At 39.4% G+C, this 22387-nt stretch overlaps 1 protein-coding gene across 2 annotated transcripts in view; it reads right to left on the bottom strand.

Moving 5' to 3' along the window:
• The window catches only part of atp7a.L (ATPase copper transporting alpha L homeolog), a 75272-nt gene that overhangs the window by 42653 nt on the left and 10232 nt on the right, over positions 1-22387 (bottom strand). The window contains exons 2-4 of one of the 2 annotated variants that reach the window (XM_018229767.2): positions 21163-21251; positions 8055-8199; positions 1836-2319 (exon numbers count right to left, since the gene is read on the bottom strand). In XM_018229767.2, the coding sequence (XP_018085256.1) occupies positions 1836-2319; positions 8055-8174 (604 nt within the window). In that variant the 5' untranslated portion in view covers positions 8175-8199; positions 21163-21251. The remainder of the gene's footprint in view (positions 1-1835; positions 2320-8054; positions 8200-21162; positions 21252-22387) is intronic. The other variant, XM_018229766.2, reaches the window with a different exon arrangement.

Raw genomic sequence — 22387 nt, 5'->3', positions numbered from 1 at the left:
ACCATAAATCCAGAGTGAGTCATCCAAACACAAGGTATTGTCGAGCATGTGACCCACACGCTCATACACATCTGCATTCCCTAACTATAATGTGTTCTACAGATTTTCTGCGTGTACCGAGGTAGGTTGAAAAATGTATGAGGTGTACAGGGTTAGTAAAGCTAGTAACAGATGATGTGGAATATACAAGTATGTAGGAAGTTTGAAGGATGCCTGATATTGCAGTTCAAGCTCAGCTGGAAAGAGACTGGATTGTGTACTGTTTAGAGAAGTTCACCCAGTAGTGTTTCGGTAGTTTTTCAATTGCTGTAGAGCAACTTTGGGCAAGACAAGACAATCTTTGCTTGTGTTGATTAAAATTGTTCAAATGCTGTTGGGACATGCTGGGCATGATCATGATCGGGTCCTTGGACTAAATGCTTCTAATTTGGCAATGTTGTGAGTCATACAATAAAAAATGTCATATTTATCAAAATCGTAAGGTATATTTTACATTAAATTATATTACATAGTTACATAGTTAAATTGGGTTGAAAATAGACAAAGTCCAAAAAAACCCCTCCAAATGAAAACCCAGCATCCATACACACACCCCTCCATACCTTCACATAAATTCTATATACCCATATCTATACTAACTATAGAGTTTAGTATCACAATAGCCTTTGATATTATGTCTGTCCAAAAAATCATCCAAGCCATTCTTAAAGGCATTAACTGAATCAGCCATCACAACATCACCCGGCAGTGCATTCCACAACCTCACTGTCCTGACTGTGAAGAACCCCCCTACGTTGCTTCAAATGAAAGTTCTTTTCTTCTAGTCTAAAGGGGTGGCCTCTGGTACGGTGATCCACTTTATGGGTAAAAAGTCCCCTGCTATTTGTCTATAATGTCCTCTAATGCATTGCAAAGTGTAATCATGTCCCCTCGCAAGCGCCTTTTTTCCAGAGAAAACAACCCCAACCTTGACAGTCTACCCTCATAATTTAATTCTTCCACACCTCTAACCAGTTTAGTTGCACTTAGTCTCTGCACTCTCTCCAGCTCATTTATATTCCTCTTAAGGACTGGAGTCCAAAACTGCACTGCATACTCCAGATGAGGCCTTGCCAGGGACCTATAAAGAGGCATAATTATGTTTTCATCCCTTGAGTTAATGCCTTTTTTTATGCAACAGAACTTTATTTGCTTTAGTAGCCACAGAATGACACTGCCCAGAACTTGTTACCTACAAAAAACCCTAGATCCCTCTCATTTAAAGAAACTCCTAACACACTGCCATTTAGTGTATAACTTGCATTTTTAATAATTTTTGCCAAAGTGCATAACCTTGCATTTATCAACATTGAACCTCATTTTCCAGTTTGCTGCCCAGTTTTCCAATTTAGACAAATCACTTTGCAAAGTGGCAAAGTTCTGCACAATTTAGTATAATCTGCAAAAATAGAAACAGTACTTTCAATGCCCACCTCCAGGTCATTAATAAACAAGTTGAAAAGCAAAGGACCTAGTACAGAGCCCTGTGGTACTCCACTAACAACACTGGTCCAATTAGAAAATGTTCCATTTACCACCACTCTTTTTAGTCTATCTTTTAGCCAGTTCTCTATCCAGGTATATTCATACATAATTCTCATATATACATATATATGATACATACAGTTCACCCTAAGGAAAGATTTGAATAAACCAGACTAAACATGCAACCTATATAAGGCAGTACTATCAAAAAAAGATTAATGTCAGTAATGATTCTATTATTATGGACATTACAGATCAACTGGCTCTACGCTGCATCTTCTTTAGTAGACACCACAGACCTGCAAAATTACCTTTGATTCTTTGCACTCCTTTAAGTTTTCCCACCTTGCCTTCAATGGTGCTAGTACAAGAATGGCAGGTCATCCCTTCTATTTTCATTTTCACCAGGACATCAGCAGCTGCGGCAGACCTGCTTTCAGCAGAACCTGAAATGGTCTTCTTCGAGGCCGTGGAATCTAGACTCAGTCCTGGGATTTTCTGAATAAGCAGTCCTGGGTTAATCACAGAAGGTATGAAAGTCACACAGGCCACTTTTCCTTCAAGAGAAGTTTTAATATCCAGAACCCCTTTAAACTGTGAAAGGCCACTGCGTATTTGTTCAGCTGACTGCTCGGCTGATAGACGGAGAAAGGTGCTGTCCGTAGGCACTGGCTGAGGGTTTGCATAACCAAGGGTAGACTCAAAGCCCATATCCTCAACAGCTTCCTGTAGAGCTTTTGGGCTTTGAAGTTTAGCATCATATATAATGGCAGCATTTTTTCCTTCTAGAGACACCTTGAGAAAAAGAAAAATACATATGGGTGAGAGGGAAAAGCTAAGAGGAATATATCCAGAGAATATAACATCTGAAAAACATTTGTATGCAGAACCAAACGTTTGTCTGGCACATTACAAACATAAACGGCCTTACAGTAAAGTCAATAAACAATGAAAATATTATTTCAATACTCGTTTTTTAGGTCATGGAGCAAAGGAAAAAGACTGGGAAGTGATTTCATACACTGCACATTTCTGTGCAGTAGGTGAGTCTTATAAACAACATATTTCCAGGAAACACAAAGTTAGGGGCAGCTATAGACTAAAACATGGTTTACATTAGCTGAATACACCCTTCACAAAGGCAAGAAAAACATTCCCATTATCTTATCAGTAAGGCTATTCATATCACTGGGAATGCTAGAAGTTCCTTAAAATCAGTTAAAAATATGTATAATTGATATATAGGTATGGGATCTATGATCCTTAAGCCCAATATCTGGAAAGGCCATCTCCCATAGACTCGATTTAATCCATTTAACCAAAATGATTTCCATTGTCTCTGTAATAATAAAACAGTACATTGTACTTGAACCCAACAAAGTTATAATTAGTCCTTATTGGAGGCAAACCCAGACTTTTGGGTTTATTTAATGTTTACATGATTTTCTAGTAGACTTAAGGCATCAAGATCCAAATTACAGAAAGATCCATTATCTGGAAAAGGTCCCGAGCATTCTCGGTAACAGGTCCCATACCTGTAATAATATTTTATAGCCTGCCACATATAATAGGTGCTGAACAGTTTTCCACCTCTGGGCTCAATTCTCACATAACACACAGATAGATTGTAAAATGTTAGTTTTAAGTCTAAGGTACCTATGCACACACAAGGGTCACCTCAGTTTGTAATTGTTCTTCGTGCCCCTCACCCAGAACCTTACCTGGACATTAAACATATATATCTGGATATGTCTGCAGGCAGCCCCAGTACCGGATATGTTATCTGGCTAATATTACATTAGTACTAGCCATTTGCCAATTTCATGCTGATAAGCAACATCGTTACGAATATTCAATTGACAGAGCACAGTAAAGAGTAATTATCCAATTAAAACATGCTATGTAGGGGCTCCACAGTGTAAGGTAGCCCTGAATCTTGAGTCAGTTGCACTTCTGACGACTTCGGAAAACGAAGTGCTCAGAGTGAGATGCCGTGGCGGTTTACCTTCTAGCCGGCAGGAAGGCAGGGAAAGGCAGTTCGGGAGATTAGTTGCCCTGAAGGAGAGGAGATTTTTTGCCGGGCGACTAATCTCTCTGATCTGAGCGTGTCTCTGCCCTTATACTTCAAAGCGCAAAATAAATAGACTGCACTGAAACTAAGATGGCAGCTAACTAGGAAGACAGTATTTTCAGGGGCATGTTTACTAACATTGGAGATAAATATCTGGAGAGATTTCTGGCGATGTTGCCCATGGCAACCAATCAGCAATTAGATTTAAACAGCCACAGCCAAGTTAGAAAACAAAAGCAAAGATCTGATTGGTTGCTATGGGCAACATCTCCAGAAATCTCTCCAGATATTTATCTCCAATGTTAGTAAACATGCCCCCCAGTATTATAATCTGCAGTGTTAGGGTCTGGCCACACGGGCAGATTCGGCAAGATTAGTCGCCAGGCGACAAATCTCCTCTTCTTCGCGGCGACTAATCTCCCCGATCCGTCAGCTAAAATGAAAATCGCCTGGGGGCAGAGACTCGGAATGCTTTGTTTTCCGAAGTCGCCTCGAAGTTTCCTCGTGAGGCAATTATGAGCGACTTCGAAAAACTAAGCACTCCGAGTGCCTGCCCATAGGCGATTTTCATTTTAGCCAGCGGAAGGCAGATAGGGAGATTAATCGCTGCAAAGAAGAGGAGATTTGTCGCCAACCGACTAGTCTCCCCGAATCTGCCCGTGTGGCCAGACCCTAAAACATGGGAAAAGTTAGCTTTCAATGAAAGTATGTGGAATAAATGTCCTCTATTCTATTACAAGATACGACTTTTTACATGTAGTTCACTATTAACTGCAATCTATAGAAAGCAAACAGGCAGCTGAACAAACCAAGATTCACTATCTACACTCAAGCATCAGGACAACATAGAGAACAAGGTGCGGCAGAATTAACTGAAAAAGAATTCATATTTCCAGATAAGCTGAGCACCCTGGAAAAGGTTAACTGCCAAATGGCACCACTTAGGGAGGATACATATATTTTTAAGAGCTTTTTCTGTATTTCAGAACTAGGGAAAAACCCAGATAATAGGCTGTCAAATAATTCCACTCAAACATTATTTCAGAACGGTCTGCCACTACCTTAAATAGGAAAGTATCAAACAATCAATCTATAATATAATAGTGATAAAAGATGAAATGATGAGATTTAAAGCTAGCCATACATGGAAAAAAATCTTTTAAATGGGTTGTTCACCTTTGAGTTAACTTTTAGTAAGATGTAGAGAGTGATATTCTGAGACAATTTGCAATTGGTTTTCATTTTTTTTTTTTATTATTCGTGAGTTTTGATTTATTTCGCTTTTTATTAAGCAGCTTTCTAGTTTCCAATTTCAGCAATCAAAATTACCCTAGCAACCATTGATTTGAAAAAGAGACTGGAATATGAATATGAGAGGGCCTGAATAGTAAGAGGAATAATAAAAGTAGCAATAACAATTAATGTGTAGCCTTACAGAGCATTTGTTTTTTTACATGGGTCAGTGACCCCGTTTGAAAGCTGGAGAATAAGTCAAGCAAAAAAATAAAAAAATAAATAAATAAGTAGCATTATAAATGTGTACCTTACAGAGCAGTCTATAAATGTTTCAAACATAAAAAGAAACGTGCTCAATACTTTCTATCTCAAATAATTGGCTGCCAGTTTTATCAATTTTTTTTTTTTTTTTTGGACATATCTAGACAAACAACTGGACGCAGATTTTCAATACAGAGCCCAGAGTAAAACGTGTCTAGACACGGAGCCCAATGTATTCTAACCAGACCTCGGATAACACAATTTAATTTTGAGTTAAACAGACCTGCCCATGTCACTGACTCCTCGGCTGCCCTGAGGACAGCAAGCTATTGCAGTTGCCAAGGATATTTTGTCAGTAATTCTGACATTTATCAAATTAAATCTAAAATGTGCACTTACCTTAGATCAAAACTGTCAGCAGAAAACAATTACAATTGAGTGAAATGCTGAGGCAATTAAATTAAAAATTTATTGGGATACAGTTGTCACACAAATTGATGCTGCTTGTACCTGTGGGCTATACAGTGTGTTAAATGGATTTTTCCATGTGTGCCTGCTTAAAGGAGAACTAAAGCTCAACTAAAGAAGTGGCTAGAAATGTTGTACATTATGTTCTGAGCTTCTGTGCCAACCCAAAGCAACCACAGCCCTTTAGCAGTTACGATCTGTGTCTCCAAAGATGCACCAGTAGTTCCCCATCTTCTTTTCTGCTGATTCACTGCACATGCTCTGTGCTGCTGTCACTTACTGAGCTTAGGGACCCACTCACAATATTCAGTACACATAGAATAGAAATGTCAACAATATAAGGCTGGTTGGTAATTAATACAGATAATTACTACATGGCAGCACAGAAACCAGTGCAACTAGCATCAGAATTTAATAATCACCTTGTAGCATTATCTTATATTACAGACAAACCTCATTTTCTGCTTGATAATTAGTGACAACCCCTAAGTTTAGCTTCTCAACAGCTGCTCAGAGCCCACTGAGCAGGTGAGTGTCACAGACACTTTTCAAGATGGTGACCCCCCGTGGCTTGGGTCTTGGGTCATTGCTTTCAGCTGGTGCAATAAGTTCATTATATTGAATATTAAATTTTTAGCCATATTCATTTTTAGGGTTTAGTTTTAAAGTCTTACTGTATATGTTTGGCACTACATAAAAATCATCATAAAAACAAGATTCTTCTATAGGTAACTGGTGTCTTATAATCAGACACGCAGTAATGACTATTTAGGGTACAATAAAGGCCACAAATTATATTTCTCAAGTGGAAGAAACTCAATAAAACAAAAAACTGCAAAATGCAAAAAAACTATTTTCTAAACACTACAACCATTAACTTTCTTTTTGGTTTGTGTGTGTTTGGTGGCAGGGCCCTCTTTACCTCGTGTATTGGTTGGTATTTTTCCTAGGCACTATAAAAAGAACCTGTGGTTGATGCCTGTGTAAACTCAAACTTGTAAAAACAAATACATGACTTAAGAAATGAGTTAAATCAAAATGCACATGATTTCCAATCAATGCCCTCCAGTAACGTATGGGCAGCTAATAGCTATTGTATTTGCATGTCAAACGTTTGGTGTGCATGATGTGCCTCAAATTCCAAGAAGGATTCTCAGCAAATCGCCATGTTATTTGATTTTAGTTAGTGTGATAATCTCATTCCCATACATTTCTGTGGAGTCACATGGATGGCACCTATTTTATGTACAACCAGGTAGATCAGTTTTATACCAATGCTATTCTCACTCCAACTCTGGGCTGCATGTAAATGGCACTTATGATAGGGCTAATGAGTACATCAAAACCACGGTCAGAGAATTTAATGCTAAATTTGGGCATATGGAGTAGTTACTATGAGTAAAGGTGGCCATACACGGAGAGATCCGCTCGTTTGGCAATGTCACCAAACGAGCGGATCTCTCCCCGATATGCCCACCTTGAGGTGGTCAATATCGGGCTGATCCGATCGTGGGCTGTAGGGCCTAACGATCGGATCCTAACGATGGCTAATGGGCGGTCGGAACACGGGACCGCATCAACGAACAGATGCGGCCGCGATCCAACAGGATTTTTAGTCCCGTCAGATCGACATCTGGCCAGATATCGATCATGGAAGCCCGTCGGAGGGCCCCATTAACGGGCCAATAAGCTGCCGACTGTCGGTCTGTCGGCAGCTTTTATCGGCCCGTGTATGGCCACCTTAAGTGTCCGTTTGACACGAAACGCATCAGGCTACTATGTCCTAATAAATACTTTTTTACTTTACAACTATTTTTGCTACTGCCATTCATTATCACGGGGTCTCTCACATGCATCCAAGGCTTTGAGTTCACAGCAACCGTTGGATTGGGGCTTTTATTGTTTTGAGACCACAGTGTAATCTGTTGGAAACGTTTTCCTTGTGATTGTATATATTTGGGTTTTTTTAGGAGCAGATATACACAACACCATTTAAAAACAAAAAGATTAGTGCTGAATTTGGGCAAATGGAGTAGTTACTATGAGTAAGTGCCTGCTTGGCATGAAACACGTCAGGCTACTATGTCCTAATAAATACTTTTTTACTTTACAACTATTTTTCTACTGCATTCATTATAACCAGGTCTCTCGCTTGCAGCTAAGGCTTTGAGTTCACAGCAACCGTTGGACTGGGGTTTATAATGTGTGTAATCTTTTGGAAACTTTTTTCTTGTATATATTTGGGTTTTTTGGGGAGCAGATATACACACCACCACTTAAAAACAAATGGGAGTAGGAGTCTGTAGTGATCATGAACCCTTAATTGGGGTATGTCTCTAACATGTGTAGGCAGCTGAGCTTAGAAAAGAGAAATAGTGGGAGTTCTGTCAGGCTCCTGAAAAAGAGCACATCTTGTAACTCCTCATGTTGCACGTGTGACTATTAACAGGCCTTAAAGAATACCCAATGAATTTGAATGTTGTTCCATACTTACTTTAATACTGTGAACGCCATTGATGCTTCCAATCTTTTGTTCAATTGTCTGGACACAGGAGTTACAGGTCATCCCTTCCACGGGAATAAAGACCAAAAACACCCTGGCGTCCGTTTCCATCCTGCTTTAGTCCACTCGTCTGCAACTAAAACACAATGAATGGGAGAATATCAACATAGGGTACTGTAAAACAACAAAAAACGTTTTCAGAGGGTGCGTGCTTATGTTTGAGATGCTGCAAGAGGGAGATAGCAAATATATGTGATTTGCACAGGTCTGAGAAAATTCAAATATCAAACCAATGGATAATTTCAAGCCACCTTTGTTCCATCAGAATAACATGGTTTCCTTTCAATCTGTAAAATTAGGTATAGCTGTAAAAAATGTTATTTTGGGGAAGACAGTGAGCACCAACAGACTAGGATTTCTTTTCAATCTGTAGAATAAGGTAGGTCTGTGTAAAATATATATATATATATATATATATATATATATATATATATATATATATATATATATATATATATATATACATTTACATTATTTTCTACCTTTTCTACCTTTTCTACATGTGTCCAACTGAATGAGCACTTGTCAAAAAGAGGAGGTATAATCTCACCCTAAAATAGTGCAAAAAGCAATTTTTAGAGGCACATTCCTTCTATTTTTAGACATGTATATCGCAATGGCAAATAGTTGCTTTTGACAATTGGTCCTCTTTAAGTCTTACGCAAGACATTGTATCTGTGGAATACAAACATATCACTGTGCTGCTGCAAGGATTGGCCTGTGGCTCACATACCCAATTGTATGCCTGCAGCGAATGGGTCAGGATGGGACAGGAATGAGTCCATATAATGGGTTATAAAGCTTGTATTGTTCAAATGTACCAGCAGGTCATGATAATAGCAACAGGCAAATACCAAAGCAGTTATAGAACTAACATCAATCTCCCAGGACAGTATCGGGGCAACAAGGTTTGGAAAGGTGGAAACTGCAGTTCAGGAATAACCCGTGATAAAAGTTGCTATGCCCCGAATGCTTTCGTGATGCACACTTTTTTATGAGCTGCCTGTCATTCTATAGCAATCTGCAAATATATTTAATTCATATGACATGCATTAGCACACATTTTACAACACAGACTACTGCTGGCAGTTAACAGAAAACTATTTTTATGTTTGACATGTCCATTATTTGCGGTTATCCAATAAAAACACACTAATTGCACTGTAATTCTATTTCATGCCCTTTAACTACATTAAGTCAGATGGAATTAAGCCTTTTAACTTCCTTTTTTCTAGATATGCGAATGAGTTTAAGTCACGTTAATTTGGCACATGACACAAAGGGGAAGTGTGCTCCTATCATCTGATTATGCTACCTTAGTCGCTAAAGCAGGGCTTTCCAACTGGTGGCCCATGAGACGGATGCTGTGTAGCCCCCCACATGAAAGTCTGTCTGCTTTGTCTGCTTACATTGTATAAGCTTTCAAAGGTATCAGTACTGAGCTTAACTGGCATGGTTTACTCCTCAAATTCAGACTGTAAATTCCTGCATTGTTCACACCTGTGACACCTATTGTTCACACCCCTAAAGCCTTTTACTGTACACACCTCAGAGTCAGACTGAATGTCCCCACATTGTTCACCTGGTCACACCTTATACAAACTGCTGGGGGGACTCCAGTTTTGTGTCACTGTATGTAGAACAGTATGAAAATTTTAGAGTGGTCCTAATAGGTTTCCCTGTCTCCTGCTGTATTCTCCCTGCTCTATGCTCCCTGTGTGTGCCATACTCTGCCTGTCCTATGCTCCCTGTGTGTGTCATACTCTGCCTGCCCTATGCTCCCTGTGTGCGCCATACTCTGCCTGCCCTATGCTCCCTGTGTGTGCCATACTCTACCTGCCCTATGCTCCCTGTGTGTGTCATACTCTGCCTGTCCTATGCTCCCTGTGTGTGCCATACTCCGCCTGCCCTATGCTCCCTGTGTGTGCCATACTCTACCTGCCCTATACTCCCTGTGTGTGTCATACTCTGTCTGTCCTATGCTCCCTGTGTGTTTGTCATACTCCGTCTGCCCCATGCTCCGTGTGTGTGCCATACTCTGCCTGCCCTATGCTTCCTGTGTGTGTGTCATACTCTGCCTGCCCTATTCTCCCTGTGTGTGCCGTACTCTGTCTGTCCTATTCTCCCTGTGTATGCCATACTCTGCCTGCCCTATACTCCCTGTGTGTGTCATACTCTGCCTGCCCTGTGTTCCTTGGGTGTGCAATACTATGCGTGCCCTACTCTGCCTATGTGTGCCAACCTCTGCTTGTGTAAGGTGAACCTGATGGGGGATTGTTAGCATTTGGAAATACTTGTTAGGGGCTCCCCAAGGTGTTCAATTGTGTGCTGGGTTGCTGTGTTATCCACAGGGGAGGAGGAGGCATATGCATTTAAGGGTATGTCTTAACATGACTTAATCTTGCTTCACATATGAGTGATGAGTGATATCCCTGCAGTGAGCACCAACAATCTATTTTTTTTTTTTAGTGTGCTACCACCATTAATGTGGACATGCTCTTAATAGTTTTTGTGGTAACATGGGTGTGGTTTAAAGTGGGTGTGGTTTAAAAACAGGGAGTGGCAAACACTGGCTTTCATTATCAGCCCTCCACCACATAGGCCAGAAAAAAATCAGGCCCTCGGTACCACAGAGGTTGGAAAGCACTCCTGTAAGGAACTTCCGGCTTTGTTATAAAACTACCAGCACAGAGCCAGCAATGATCTCCCACAGAACAGAAGCAGAACCAACTTGTTAATATTTTCTCACAGACATTGACTTCGGCTTTTGAAAATGATTTCAGTGACACAGCAATTTTGGGTGTGTTTGTGCTTAGTCATAGTTCAAATCAAGGAAGGGGATATGCACTCACAGGTCTTAAAAAATAGTAACAGTATCCCGAAAATATACAAAAATAAACAAACTTACCAAGCTGTTAGCTAAAAACGAATTATTTCCTGGTATTCATATAGCGCTGCCACATTTCCCCAACAGAGGTTATACAGCATGTATATCAGTCCCTGTCCCAGTGGAGTTTACAATCTAAGCTCCCTATAACATTCACCCAAACTAGGGTCAATTTTAACCAAGCGCCAATTAATCGGCCTTTACGTTTTTGGAGGAGAGTGAGAGAAAACCAAAGGGAATGGAGAGAACATATAAGACAGTGATGAACTCAGGTCCCCAGTACTGCAAGACAAAAGTGCTACACTGACCCAACCTGCTGCCTATCTGTATGTTCCCCCATTTTAGAACATGCTAATCATTTTTTAAAGGGGGGTCTTCATCCAAAAATGCCTATCGAAAGAAAAAGAAATATTTCAATGCACAGATATGTGATCCATTATCCAGAAAGCTATGAATTACGGGAAGCATGTCTCCCATAGACTCCATTTTCTCCATATAATGCAAATTTTTAAAAATAAATACTATTTCTCTGTAATAATGAAACAATTCCATGTACTTGATCCAAACTAAGATATAATTAATCCTTATTGGAAGCAAAACCAGCCTATTGGGTTTATTTAATGTTTACATGATTTTCTACTAGACAAGATATTAAGGTCCAAATTGTTATCTGGAAAACCCAGGTCCAGAGCGTACACTAATTAAACATTTTCAGTGTTTTTAAAATAGGGATGCACCGAATCCTGGATTCGGTTCGGGATTCAGCCTTTTTCAGCTTGATTCAGCCAAATCCTTCTGCCCGGCCAAACCGAATTCAAATTTGCATATGTAAATTATGGGAGGGAAATTGCGTGACTTTTTGTCAAAACAAGAAAGTAAAAAAATGTTTCCCCTTCCCACCGCTAATTTGCATATGCAAAGTAGGATTCGGATTTGGTTCAGTATTTGGCCGAATCTTTCACGAAGGATTCAGGGGTTCAGGCGAATCCAAAATAGTGGATTCAGTGCATCCCTATTTTAAAATAATATTTAATTTGTCTTCTTATATTTCCTGCAGGTCTGGTTCTGACTCCTGAAACAATGAAGTAAAAGCCAGCTGGTTAACAGACCTGGAAGAATGCTGCCTTCTGCTACATTGTTTCAAGAGTCAGAACCAGGAGTGAATGCAGAGAAAGGATGGCAACTACATTTAAAACTAGTCAAAATGTTTAATTAATATACACACAGCTGTTGTCGTAAGTCTACACAGTCGATTTTCTACAGTGGTGGATTATTATTCATCCAGTGTAGTAACAGCTGGTCTGGATTCTAACCCCTGTGTGTATTAAAAGGCACCAAGTTTGTTCAGGTTCAGTAACAGAGCAACCAAAAGGATGTTTGCAGGTGACTGCTTGCTATTGCTGACGTAGATCCGTAGTAAACTTTGAACCTTTTATTATATAAACCCCGTAAATCTGACAGTTTACGATTAGTGAGAGAACGGTTTACAGAAGCATCCAGCATCAGACAATGAACTGGTTGGCTGGGCAGCAGAGCACTGTTATTTAGAATCATGATAGTAGAATCTGTTATCAAGAATGCTGGGGACCTGGGGGTTTCTGTCTTTCATGTCTTAAGTCTACTAGAAAATCATGTAAACATTAAATAAGCCTGATAGTCTTGTTTTGCCTCTAATAAGGATTAATTGTATTTGAGTTTGGATCAAGTCGAAGTTACTGTGTTATTATTACAAAGAAAAAGGAAATAATTCAAAAAATTTTGGATTATTTGATTATAATGGAGTCTATGGGAGATGGCCTTTCCGTAATTCGGAGCTTTCTGGATAACGGGTTTCCGGATAACGGATCCCATACCTGTATCACGAGATTGCGTAGAGCAGGTAACAAAACTTCCAGTGTTTTTTATCCAGCAGCTAAGATGGGAATTGCCGCTGGGCAAACCTATGCGGTACGGCTAATCGTAAGAGACAAAATGTCCCGTCTGTGACTGCCCTAACTGTCAGTATACCATTAGAGAATAGAAATGCCTTTTGCTGGCACATGCATGAGCCTTCAGAAAATCCAAAAGGGAGAGGGGCCACTTTTGAGGTCAGATCCACTCGTTTGGCGCCACTGGCCAACAAGTAGATTAAGACTATTTGTAGACATGTTAAATGATTTTTAGTGGTCTTAAAGTGGTGGTTAACCTTTAAGTTAACTTTTAGTATGGTAGCACCTTTTCAATTGGTCTTCATTATTTATTTTTCATGTTTTGTTTTTTAATTATTTGCCTTCTCTTTCTGACTGCTTGAAGAAAAAAAAATTACTCAAAAACCACAAATAATAAAAAATGAAAACCAACTGCAAAGTGTCTTAGAATATGACTCTCTATTTCCTCCTAAAAGTTAACTCAAAGGTGAACAAACCCCTTTAAGCTTGTCCCGCTTTCTGACAGGCCTTCCTCCAGGATAGTGCCACAAAGTTTGGGAAATGATGCCTGGTAGTAAAGAAATCTATGATCCCGGACAGACCTTGAAAATTTGAGTACTTTGAGTGGTTAGTTGAGAGGCCATGAAGTTCTGAAGGTCTACTGCAAACATAAAGAGTAGTGATGTGCGGGCCGGTTTGAAACCCATGGGACCCGTAGATTTACCAGTGGGTTGGATAGGTTTGGGCTGGCTACCGTAAAAAATCTTCAGGTCATGAGTTCGGGTTGAGTGCTCCCTCCCGATCTCCCAACCCGCAACCTCTCGCTGACGGCTTCCAGGCAGGTCTATAAATAGAGGGGACGGAGCGGGCCAGGTTCGGGTCTTGGAAAACTGGACCCACACATCACTAATGAAATGGTATGTATCAGCTGGTGTCCACTGTTGTGTATACACTGTAACAATGCTGTGTGGATGTGTGGGTTTTCCAAGCACACCTGTGATTTGAAAGTAAACATAACTGCATCATAAATCTAGAGTCTAAGCAACAATGGCATATTTACACAATGATATGAATCACTTCCCCAAAAAATACAAATGGAAAAAAAACCTCTCACAATTACACATGCTCCCACTCTATTTTGGAAAGAAACGCTGAATCGCAACCATGCATTTCATACCACCCGAGGCGTTACAGATCACGAGGATTTCATTCCCCGAAGAAGAGCATTTTTAAAATGACAGAATACTGTAGTAGTGCCCATAAAAAAGCAAGTTTACATTTTCAAATCATTTGCCTATTTATTAGCAAACTGCAGTCACTTGGAGAATAATTATTGATTCAGAAAGTGCCCATAGAAGAGCATTGAGTTACATTTTATGTCATGCTCTTTTCCGGTCCTTTCCACAACAGTAGGGTATTCAAGAGTTCAGTGTTTGAAGCAGTTGGTTTGATTCTGATGAACTGACAGACTGATCTGGTTTAGCAACTGTGTCAAGAAAATGCTAAAAATGCTTTAAAGTGATTTTAGTACGGTGTAGGCAGTTCCAATAGCGGAAACATTCCTGTTTTCTGCGGGACGGCGCCGGGTTTCTTACTGAAATGTCCCAACTTTCTCTTTGATCTCTGAAAAAGATACAAAGTTTCTGAAACTTAATTAAAATAAGAGGCTTTTTGGCAGAGAGCCCAGAATGGCCAGCAGCTGCACTTGGATACTTTTGTAACAATCTAAGATAAGCAAAGATACAATAGTAACTATTTATGATAAGCAGATCGCTTGGGAGATCTGAGACTAGCAGCTCAAAGGGCAATTCACCTTCCTTAGTAATGTTCAAACTTTAATAACCTGACAAATTTTGTAAAATGGACATGATAATTAGGGGGTGTGGCAATAAAACAGGCGTGGACAAAAATTCTGCTGCATGAAGCGCTGTATAACTTTGTGTCCCTCTTTCTATTTTCTGAATGTTGGGAGGTATGCAATCTATTGGCATGTTCTATTTTTTTATTTGTATCTTTTGTGGTTTTGCAATTATTTACATTACTGTTGTACCGTTGAACTTAATTACCCTAGCAGAAGCTATAAGCAATATAAAAAAATAGCAATAATGACACAACGGATGCCTCACAGCTGAACTGATTTTTCGGTTGTCGGGATCATAGCATTGTCAAGAAAGAATGCAGAATAGCAATGCCAATCATTTTAAAACAAGTTGCAATGGACTCACCGGTTCAATGTTAGCAAAATTGCCCCTTCGCTTTGTTTGGCAACTGCTGCTGAGAAACAGTAACGATGATTGGAGCATTATATAAATGTAATGCTTAATTGCTTGATCTGGGTGCTACTAATAAACAGGAGCTCGTGAATTCCTATTCATCAGGAATAAAGCAGTTTAAGGCCTCAGTGGATGACTAAACACAACTACATGTAATCACCAGGCTGGGGTACTGCTGACTTCTCAAATTCCCTAAAATATATCTTATTATGTTTTACATGCTCACGTGACTACTATAATTTACATTACTTGTTTCAGAAAAAACAGGGTCCCTTATCTGGAAACTAGTTCTCCAGAAAGCCCTGAATTATGGGAATGCCATCTCCCATGAGATCCATTCCAAGCAAATAATTATTTTTAAAAATAATTTTCTTTTTGGCTGTGATAATAAAGCAGTACGGGTATGAGATCCATTATTTCGAAAACCCGTTATCCAGAAAGCTCCAAATTACAGGAAGGCCATATCCCATAGATTCCATTTTATCCAAACAATACAGATTTTTAAAAAGAATTTCCTTTTTCTCTGTAATAATAAAATAGCACTTTGTACTTGATCCCAACTATTTTGGATTCGGCTCAACCCTTCGTAAAAGATTTGGCAGAATACCGAACCGAATCCTAATTTGCATATGCAAATTAGGGGTGGGAAGGGGAACATTTTTTTACCTTGTTTTGTGACAAAAAGTCATGCAATTTGCCTCCCGCACCTAATTTGCATATGCAAATTAGGATTTGGATTCAGTTCGGCCGGGCAGAAGGATTTGGGCGAATCCGAATCCTGCTGAAAAAGGCTGAATCCCGAACTGAATCCTGGATTCGATGCATCCCTAATTGGAAGCAAAGCCAGCCTGTTGGGTTTATTTAAAGTTTAAATGCTTTTATATTAGACTTAAGGTATGAAGATCCTTATTAAAGAAAGATCCCTTATCCGGAAGACCCAAGGTCTCGAGCATTATGGATAACAGGTCCCATACCTGTACCTTATACTTGATTCCAACTAAGCTACAGTTAATCCTTAATAGAGGCAAAACAATCCTATTGGATTTATTTAACATTTTTGCTTTTTTTAGGTATGGTGATCCAAATTACATAAAGATTCCTTATCTGCAAAACCCTGGGACCCAAATGTTCTGGATAACAGATTTTATATCTGATATATCTGAGATATATATATATATATATATATATATATATATATATATATATATATATATATATATATATATTCGCAAAGCTGGAGCACTCATATGAAACAAAAACAGCTGCCTGGGTGCGGTGTTCAAAAAATTATGTAGACCGCATATTGTACAAAAAACCGCACACTCAGGTCTTCTCAGAGGTGAAAAAAAACAACTTTATTACGACGTTTCGGCTTCTATACTGAAGCCTTTCTCAAGTGGAGTGCACAGTGCAAAAGACAATCCGTATTTAAACACAAAATGGCGCCAAGGCCCACCTAGTGACGTCATAGCGTCATGTGAGTGTCATCAAGTGAATCGTGTATAAGTTTAACATATTATGCCAGCGTTCCCCTTAAGGAGCAGAACTTAGAATGTCCAGCTCCAGAGGAGAGAAGTTAGTGCCAATAAACACAGTAAGTGCCCAAGTGCATTAAGAGACATAGTGTTACCAGGTGTATAGCACATTCATTCTAAGTGGCCTAAGTGCTGATCGTCACTTACCCCAAGGGAACACGAATGACAAAAGGTATGCACTCCATGTCGCCTGTATGGACAGAGGCGTAATCCACATCACAGCCGGGCACCCCCCGCCTCAGCTCCCCGCCAGACTTACTCGTCCTACCGGTGCGTGCCAAGCTCCCTGCGTGTAGACCCGCCTCCATTTCAGTGCCGGGTGGCGCCCGCACGTAACATCTGTAAGCCCTTTGGGTCTCTGCGTATGGATCCGCCTCCATTCCGGTGCCGGGTAGCGCCCGTACGGAAACTTGTGTAAGGCGCTACCCGGCACCGGAATGGAGGCGGATCCATACGCAGAGACCCAAAGGGCTTACAGATGTTACGTGCGGGCGCCACCCGGCACTGAAATGGAGGCGGGTCTACACGCAGGGAGCTTGGCACGCACCGGTAGGACGAGTAAGTCTGGCGGGGAGCTGAGGCGGGGGGTGCCCGGCTGTGATGTGGATTACGCCTCTGTCCATACAGGCGACATGGAGCGCATACCTTTTGTCATTCGTGTTCCCTTGGGGTAAGTGACGATCAGCACTTAGGCCACTTAGAATGAATGTGCTATACACCTGGTAACACTATGTCTCTTAATGCACTTGGGCACTTACTGTGTTTATTGGCACTAACTTCTCTCCTCTGGAGCTGGACATTCTAAGTTCTGCTCCTTAAGGGGAACGCTGGCATAATATGTTAAACTTATACATGATTCACTTGATGACACTCACATGACGCTATGACGTCACTAGGTGGGCCTTGGCGCCATTTTGTGTTTAAATACGGATTGTCTTTTGCACTGTGCACTCCACTTGAGAAAGGCTTCAGTATAGAAGCTGAAACGTCGTAATAAAGTTGTTTTTTTTCACCTCTGAGAAGACCTGAGTGTGCGGTTTTTTGTACAATATACGGTCTATATATATATATATATATATATATATATATATATATATATATATATATATATATATATATATATATATATACATACATACATCTAGAATGACGTCACGGAAATACACATCTTGCAAGCATGAACAAGTGACTGTACCTTTTACAAAATGACACACTGAGCAACAAAACCAGTTTAGTTTGAAGGCAGTGCAGTTCTCCTAGGAGCTTCTTCAGGAATTAGAACTCTCTAGATCACTTACTAAATACTTGCAGGTAACACCTTATAGAGGCTCCTATGATGATTTCAGGTTTTGCTATATTTATCTTTGCCCTGTTCTGCTTTGCCAAGCTGCCCGTGATGCTGATTGAGAAAATATTATGGATTACAACATATCATGTATTAAACAGTAGGGTGAAAAACTGGTTCCAGGACAAATCGGTCCATACGTGACATTCTTTCAATCACCCAAGTAATTAAAAATGTAATATGGTAACAATGCCAAACAGAACAAAGGTATATTTCGTTAGAGATCAAACACCCTTGGCTTAATTCTGACATTCACAATAAAGATGCAAAAAAACAATAGCATGTAATAGATGACTAAATCAATACAGAATGGCCTCCTGGTTACACTTTGATTCTTTGCAATAATTTGTATTTGCGTTTTCAATATATATAGGGTAGACAACAATAATAACAATAGCTTGGTACATATCAAATGTCTACAGAAAAAACAAGGGGGTAAAGGAGGAGAAGGTGTGCCACGTATCCAACCCGGTCACATCTAAATTTTAACCATTTACTACTTCTATATTTTCCAAGGTAAATATGAAAGAGCTTTTTACCCACTTCAAATATTTAATATTTGATGATTTAGTCAGCAAACACACTCTGTACTGAACACACCAAGATGTGTATCTTACTAATGTATTTATTATAGGACTGCTTCTCACACAATACTGTAATTTTGGACACACTCCATAGGCATCAGCAGCAATTATAAAAGTAATATACGCAGATATATTGCCCCCCCCATTATATTTCTATTAACAAAAGAACCACAGAAGTTTCCAATTGAAACTGCCACGCCTACGATCTTGACAACCCCAAGAGATAAATGATATCTTCATTATATTGACTACAAACTTTTACAAATGCCATCGTTTACAGTTATCCCTGGGGATGGGAGATATACACAGTCTCTTGTTCTATACAGGAATAAGCGAGAGTGTTAGATCACTATATTTGCCAGAGACTATTCCCAAGAGATTTTTAGAAGTGTATTTATCAATGAGTGAGAGTTAAAGGAACAGTAACACCAAAAAATGAAAGTGTTTTAAAGTAATGAAAATATCATGTAGTGTTGCCCTGCACTGTTAAAACTGATCTGTTTGCTTCAGAAACACTACTATAGTTCATAACAAGCTGCTGTGGAGCAATGGCAGAAATTAAAAAAACGGCTACATGGCACAGGTTAACTAATGGATAACAGATAAAACCTTTAGACAGACAGAGCTTATTTGCTATCTGCTGTGTAACCTGAGCCTTTTCTCTTTTGAATAGCTGCCCCCATTGCTACACAGCAGCTTATTTATATAAACAATAGCAGTGTTTCTTAAGCAAACACATTAGTTTTACCAGTGCAGGGTAACACTGCATTATATTTTCATTACTTTAAAACACTTTTATCTTTTGATGTTACTGTTCCTTTAACTCTCACTCATTGATAAATACACTTCTAAAAATCTCTTGGGAATAGTCTCTGGCAAATATAATGATCTAACACTCTCGCTTATTCCTGTATAGAACAAGAGACTGTGTATATCTCCCATCCCCAGGGATAACTGTAAACGATGGCATTTGTAAAAGTTTGTAGTGTTTCTTAAGCAAACACATTAGTTTTACCAGTGCAGGGCAACACTGCATTATATTTTCATTACTTTAAAACACTTTTATCTTTTGGCGTTACTGTTCCTTTAAAGGAACAGTACCAAAAAAAGTAAGTATTTTTAAAAGAATTACAATATAATAAACTTTTGCCCGGCACTAGTAAAACTGGTGTGTTTGCTATAGATTCTGTAATAAATGTTCCTACCGCACACTCGCCTTTCCTCTCACTGCGTTGGTGGTGCTGGTTTCTCCGTTGACCCCGGCCAGGTCCCTTAGCAACAGCAAACAAGAAACGGATCCGCACACACGCTATTATCAGCAGTTGGGGGGACACCCCTCTTTATTATATCACCTCGTGATCAACGTTTCGGGGGGATAAACCTCCTGATGAAGGGAGGTTTATCCCCCCGAAACGTTGATCACGAGGTGATATAATAAAGAGGGGTGTCCCCCCCAACTGCTGATAATAGCGTGTGTGCGGATCCGTTTCTTGTTTGTGTTTGCTATAGAAACACATCTATATTTTATATTAACAAGCTGCTGAGCAGCCATGGGGGCAGCCATTCCAGCACAGGATACAAAGTAGATAACAGATTCTGAAGAATCCCATTGTATACTTCAGAGCTTATCTGTTATCTGCTGTGTATCCTGAACCTTTCTCAGCTTAGAATGGCTACCCCCGTGGATACACAGCAGCTTGTTTTATAACCATAGTAGAGTTTCTATTTTTTATTACTTTAAAACACTTTTTTGGTGTTACAGGTCCTTTAAGAGTTGACCATTTGATAAAATCCTAGAAGGAGTTATAGAAATCTGCCCCTAACTATATCCTATATTTTGCTAAAGAATAAGAAAATCCATTATTAGCTCCAGCACAAGAAAACATTTAAAGACAAACACAAATAAGTTCATGTGCAGGGCCTAAAAACACCTATCACATGAGTGGGGTCAGGGTTGCAAGAATTAGTGACCTAAAACAGAGGCATATGATGTGACTAACAGGACACGGAACTGAACTGGAATCTTAGGGGTGCATTGTGAGAAGCACGTCAATGTGGATAAAATAAATCACGTGACAAGACTAAAATATAATGAATAAATACAGACAGCCTCTAGCAAGCCGTGGCATTAAAGAACACGTTTAGATCACGTTTAACTATTTAAAGTGCCACAATGCAGGGAAATGCAATGAAACAATACCTGTTTAGTCTCCGTCATAACCCACAATTAACTCCTTCATCTAATTGTAACAAATAAGAAATTTCAGGGCATCTTATTAATCTACCACAGGTCGTCCATTCCAACATACATAATAAGAAATATAACCTTCCTTACTTTGTAGTATTACTAGTGTACTTTTTTCTGGTCAAAGAATATAAATACCCAATCTATACACCCAGTTCTTGCATAAATGCAGCTGAAGACAGAATACATTGTGGTCAATGTTTATATCATATATTATTTATATATTTATATTATACATACACACAAGCTTTTTATTTTTTTACCTTCTCCAGGAATACGCAGTCTTCACAATATAATGGAATGAATATGTCCACCTCCTAGGAGTAAGTGCAGTCTCGTGCCTCTGTAGGGGCTTATGAAACAGAAAGTAAATAAAGTTGTTTTTTTCCCTCTCTTATCTCAGTGACTAACCGCCTCCAGTGCCAAATTTGGCCACCAATTACAAACCAGGCTTTAAAAGTATTAGCAATGACCTGTCACTGCTGCACATCTAATACCCACCTGCTTTGAGATATGTAAGTACAGTAAGGTTATAGATGCACCCATATTATCATATGAAACTAAAATTCGGTGCATGTATGGCAGGAGACAAGCAGCCCAATATTGGCATGCCTTGCTTTGTGATATTATTTTACCTATCACATTTAAAGGGGTAGTTCACCTTTAAATTAACTTTAAGTAGATATTCTGCGTCAATCTGCAACTGAAACTATGAGAAGGTCTGAATAGAAAAATAAGTAACAATTATCATGAAATTGTAGCCTCAGTGAGCAACAGTTTTTGGCTGCTGAGGTCAGTGACCCCATACATTGGAAAAAGTCAGAAAAAGAAGGAAATCATTTTAAAATTAGAAAAGAAATAAATAAAATTGAAAATATGTTTAGAATAGGCCACTTCAATTTAAAGGGATCCTGTCATCGGAAAACATGTTTTTTTCAAAACACATCAGTTAATAGTGCTACTCCAGCAGAATTCTGCACTTCAATGTAACTGAAGGAATCTCAGTGGGACATGGGTTTTTACAATTGAGTGTTGTTCTTAGATCTACCAGGCAGCTGTTATCTGGTTACCTTCCCATTGTTCTGTTGTTAGGCTGCTGGGGGGGGGAAAGGGAGGGTGGTTATATCACTCCAACTTGCAGTACAGCAGTAAAGAGTGATTGAAGTTTATCAGAGCACAAGTCACATGACTTGGGGCAGCTGGGAAATTGACAATATGTCTAGCTCCATGTCAGATTTCAAAATTGAATTTAAAAAAAAATTTGTTTGCTCTTTTGAGAAATGGATTTTAGTGCAGAATTCTGCTGGAGCAGCACTATTAACTGATTCATTTTGAAAAAATTAAATTTCAAGTATCTCTTTAAGGTGAACTACCCCTTTTAACAATTATACTCAATTATACCGAATCTGAGTGTGTGCCCTGACCCTAAGGGTTGGGGCAGACGGGCAGATTTAGTTGCCTGGCAACTAATCGCCTCTTCTGCGGGGC

This window comes from Xenopus laevis, chromosome 8L (genome assembly GCF_017654675.1).
Source record: "Xenopus laevis strain J_2021 chromosome 8L, Xenopus_laevis_v10.1, whole genome shotgun sequence".
NCBI lineage: Eukaryota > Metazoa > Chordata > Amphibia > Anura > Pipidae > Xenopus > Xenopus laevis.
This window is presented reverse-complemented; position numbering and strand designations above follow the sequence as displayed.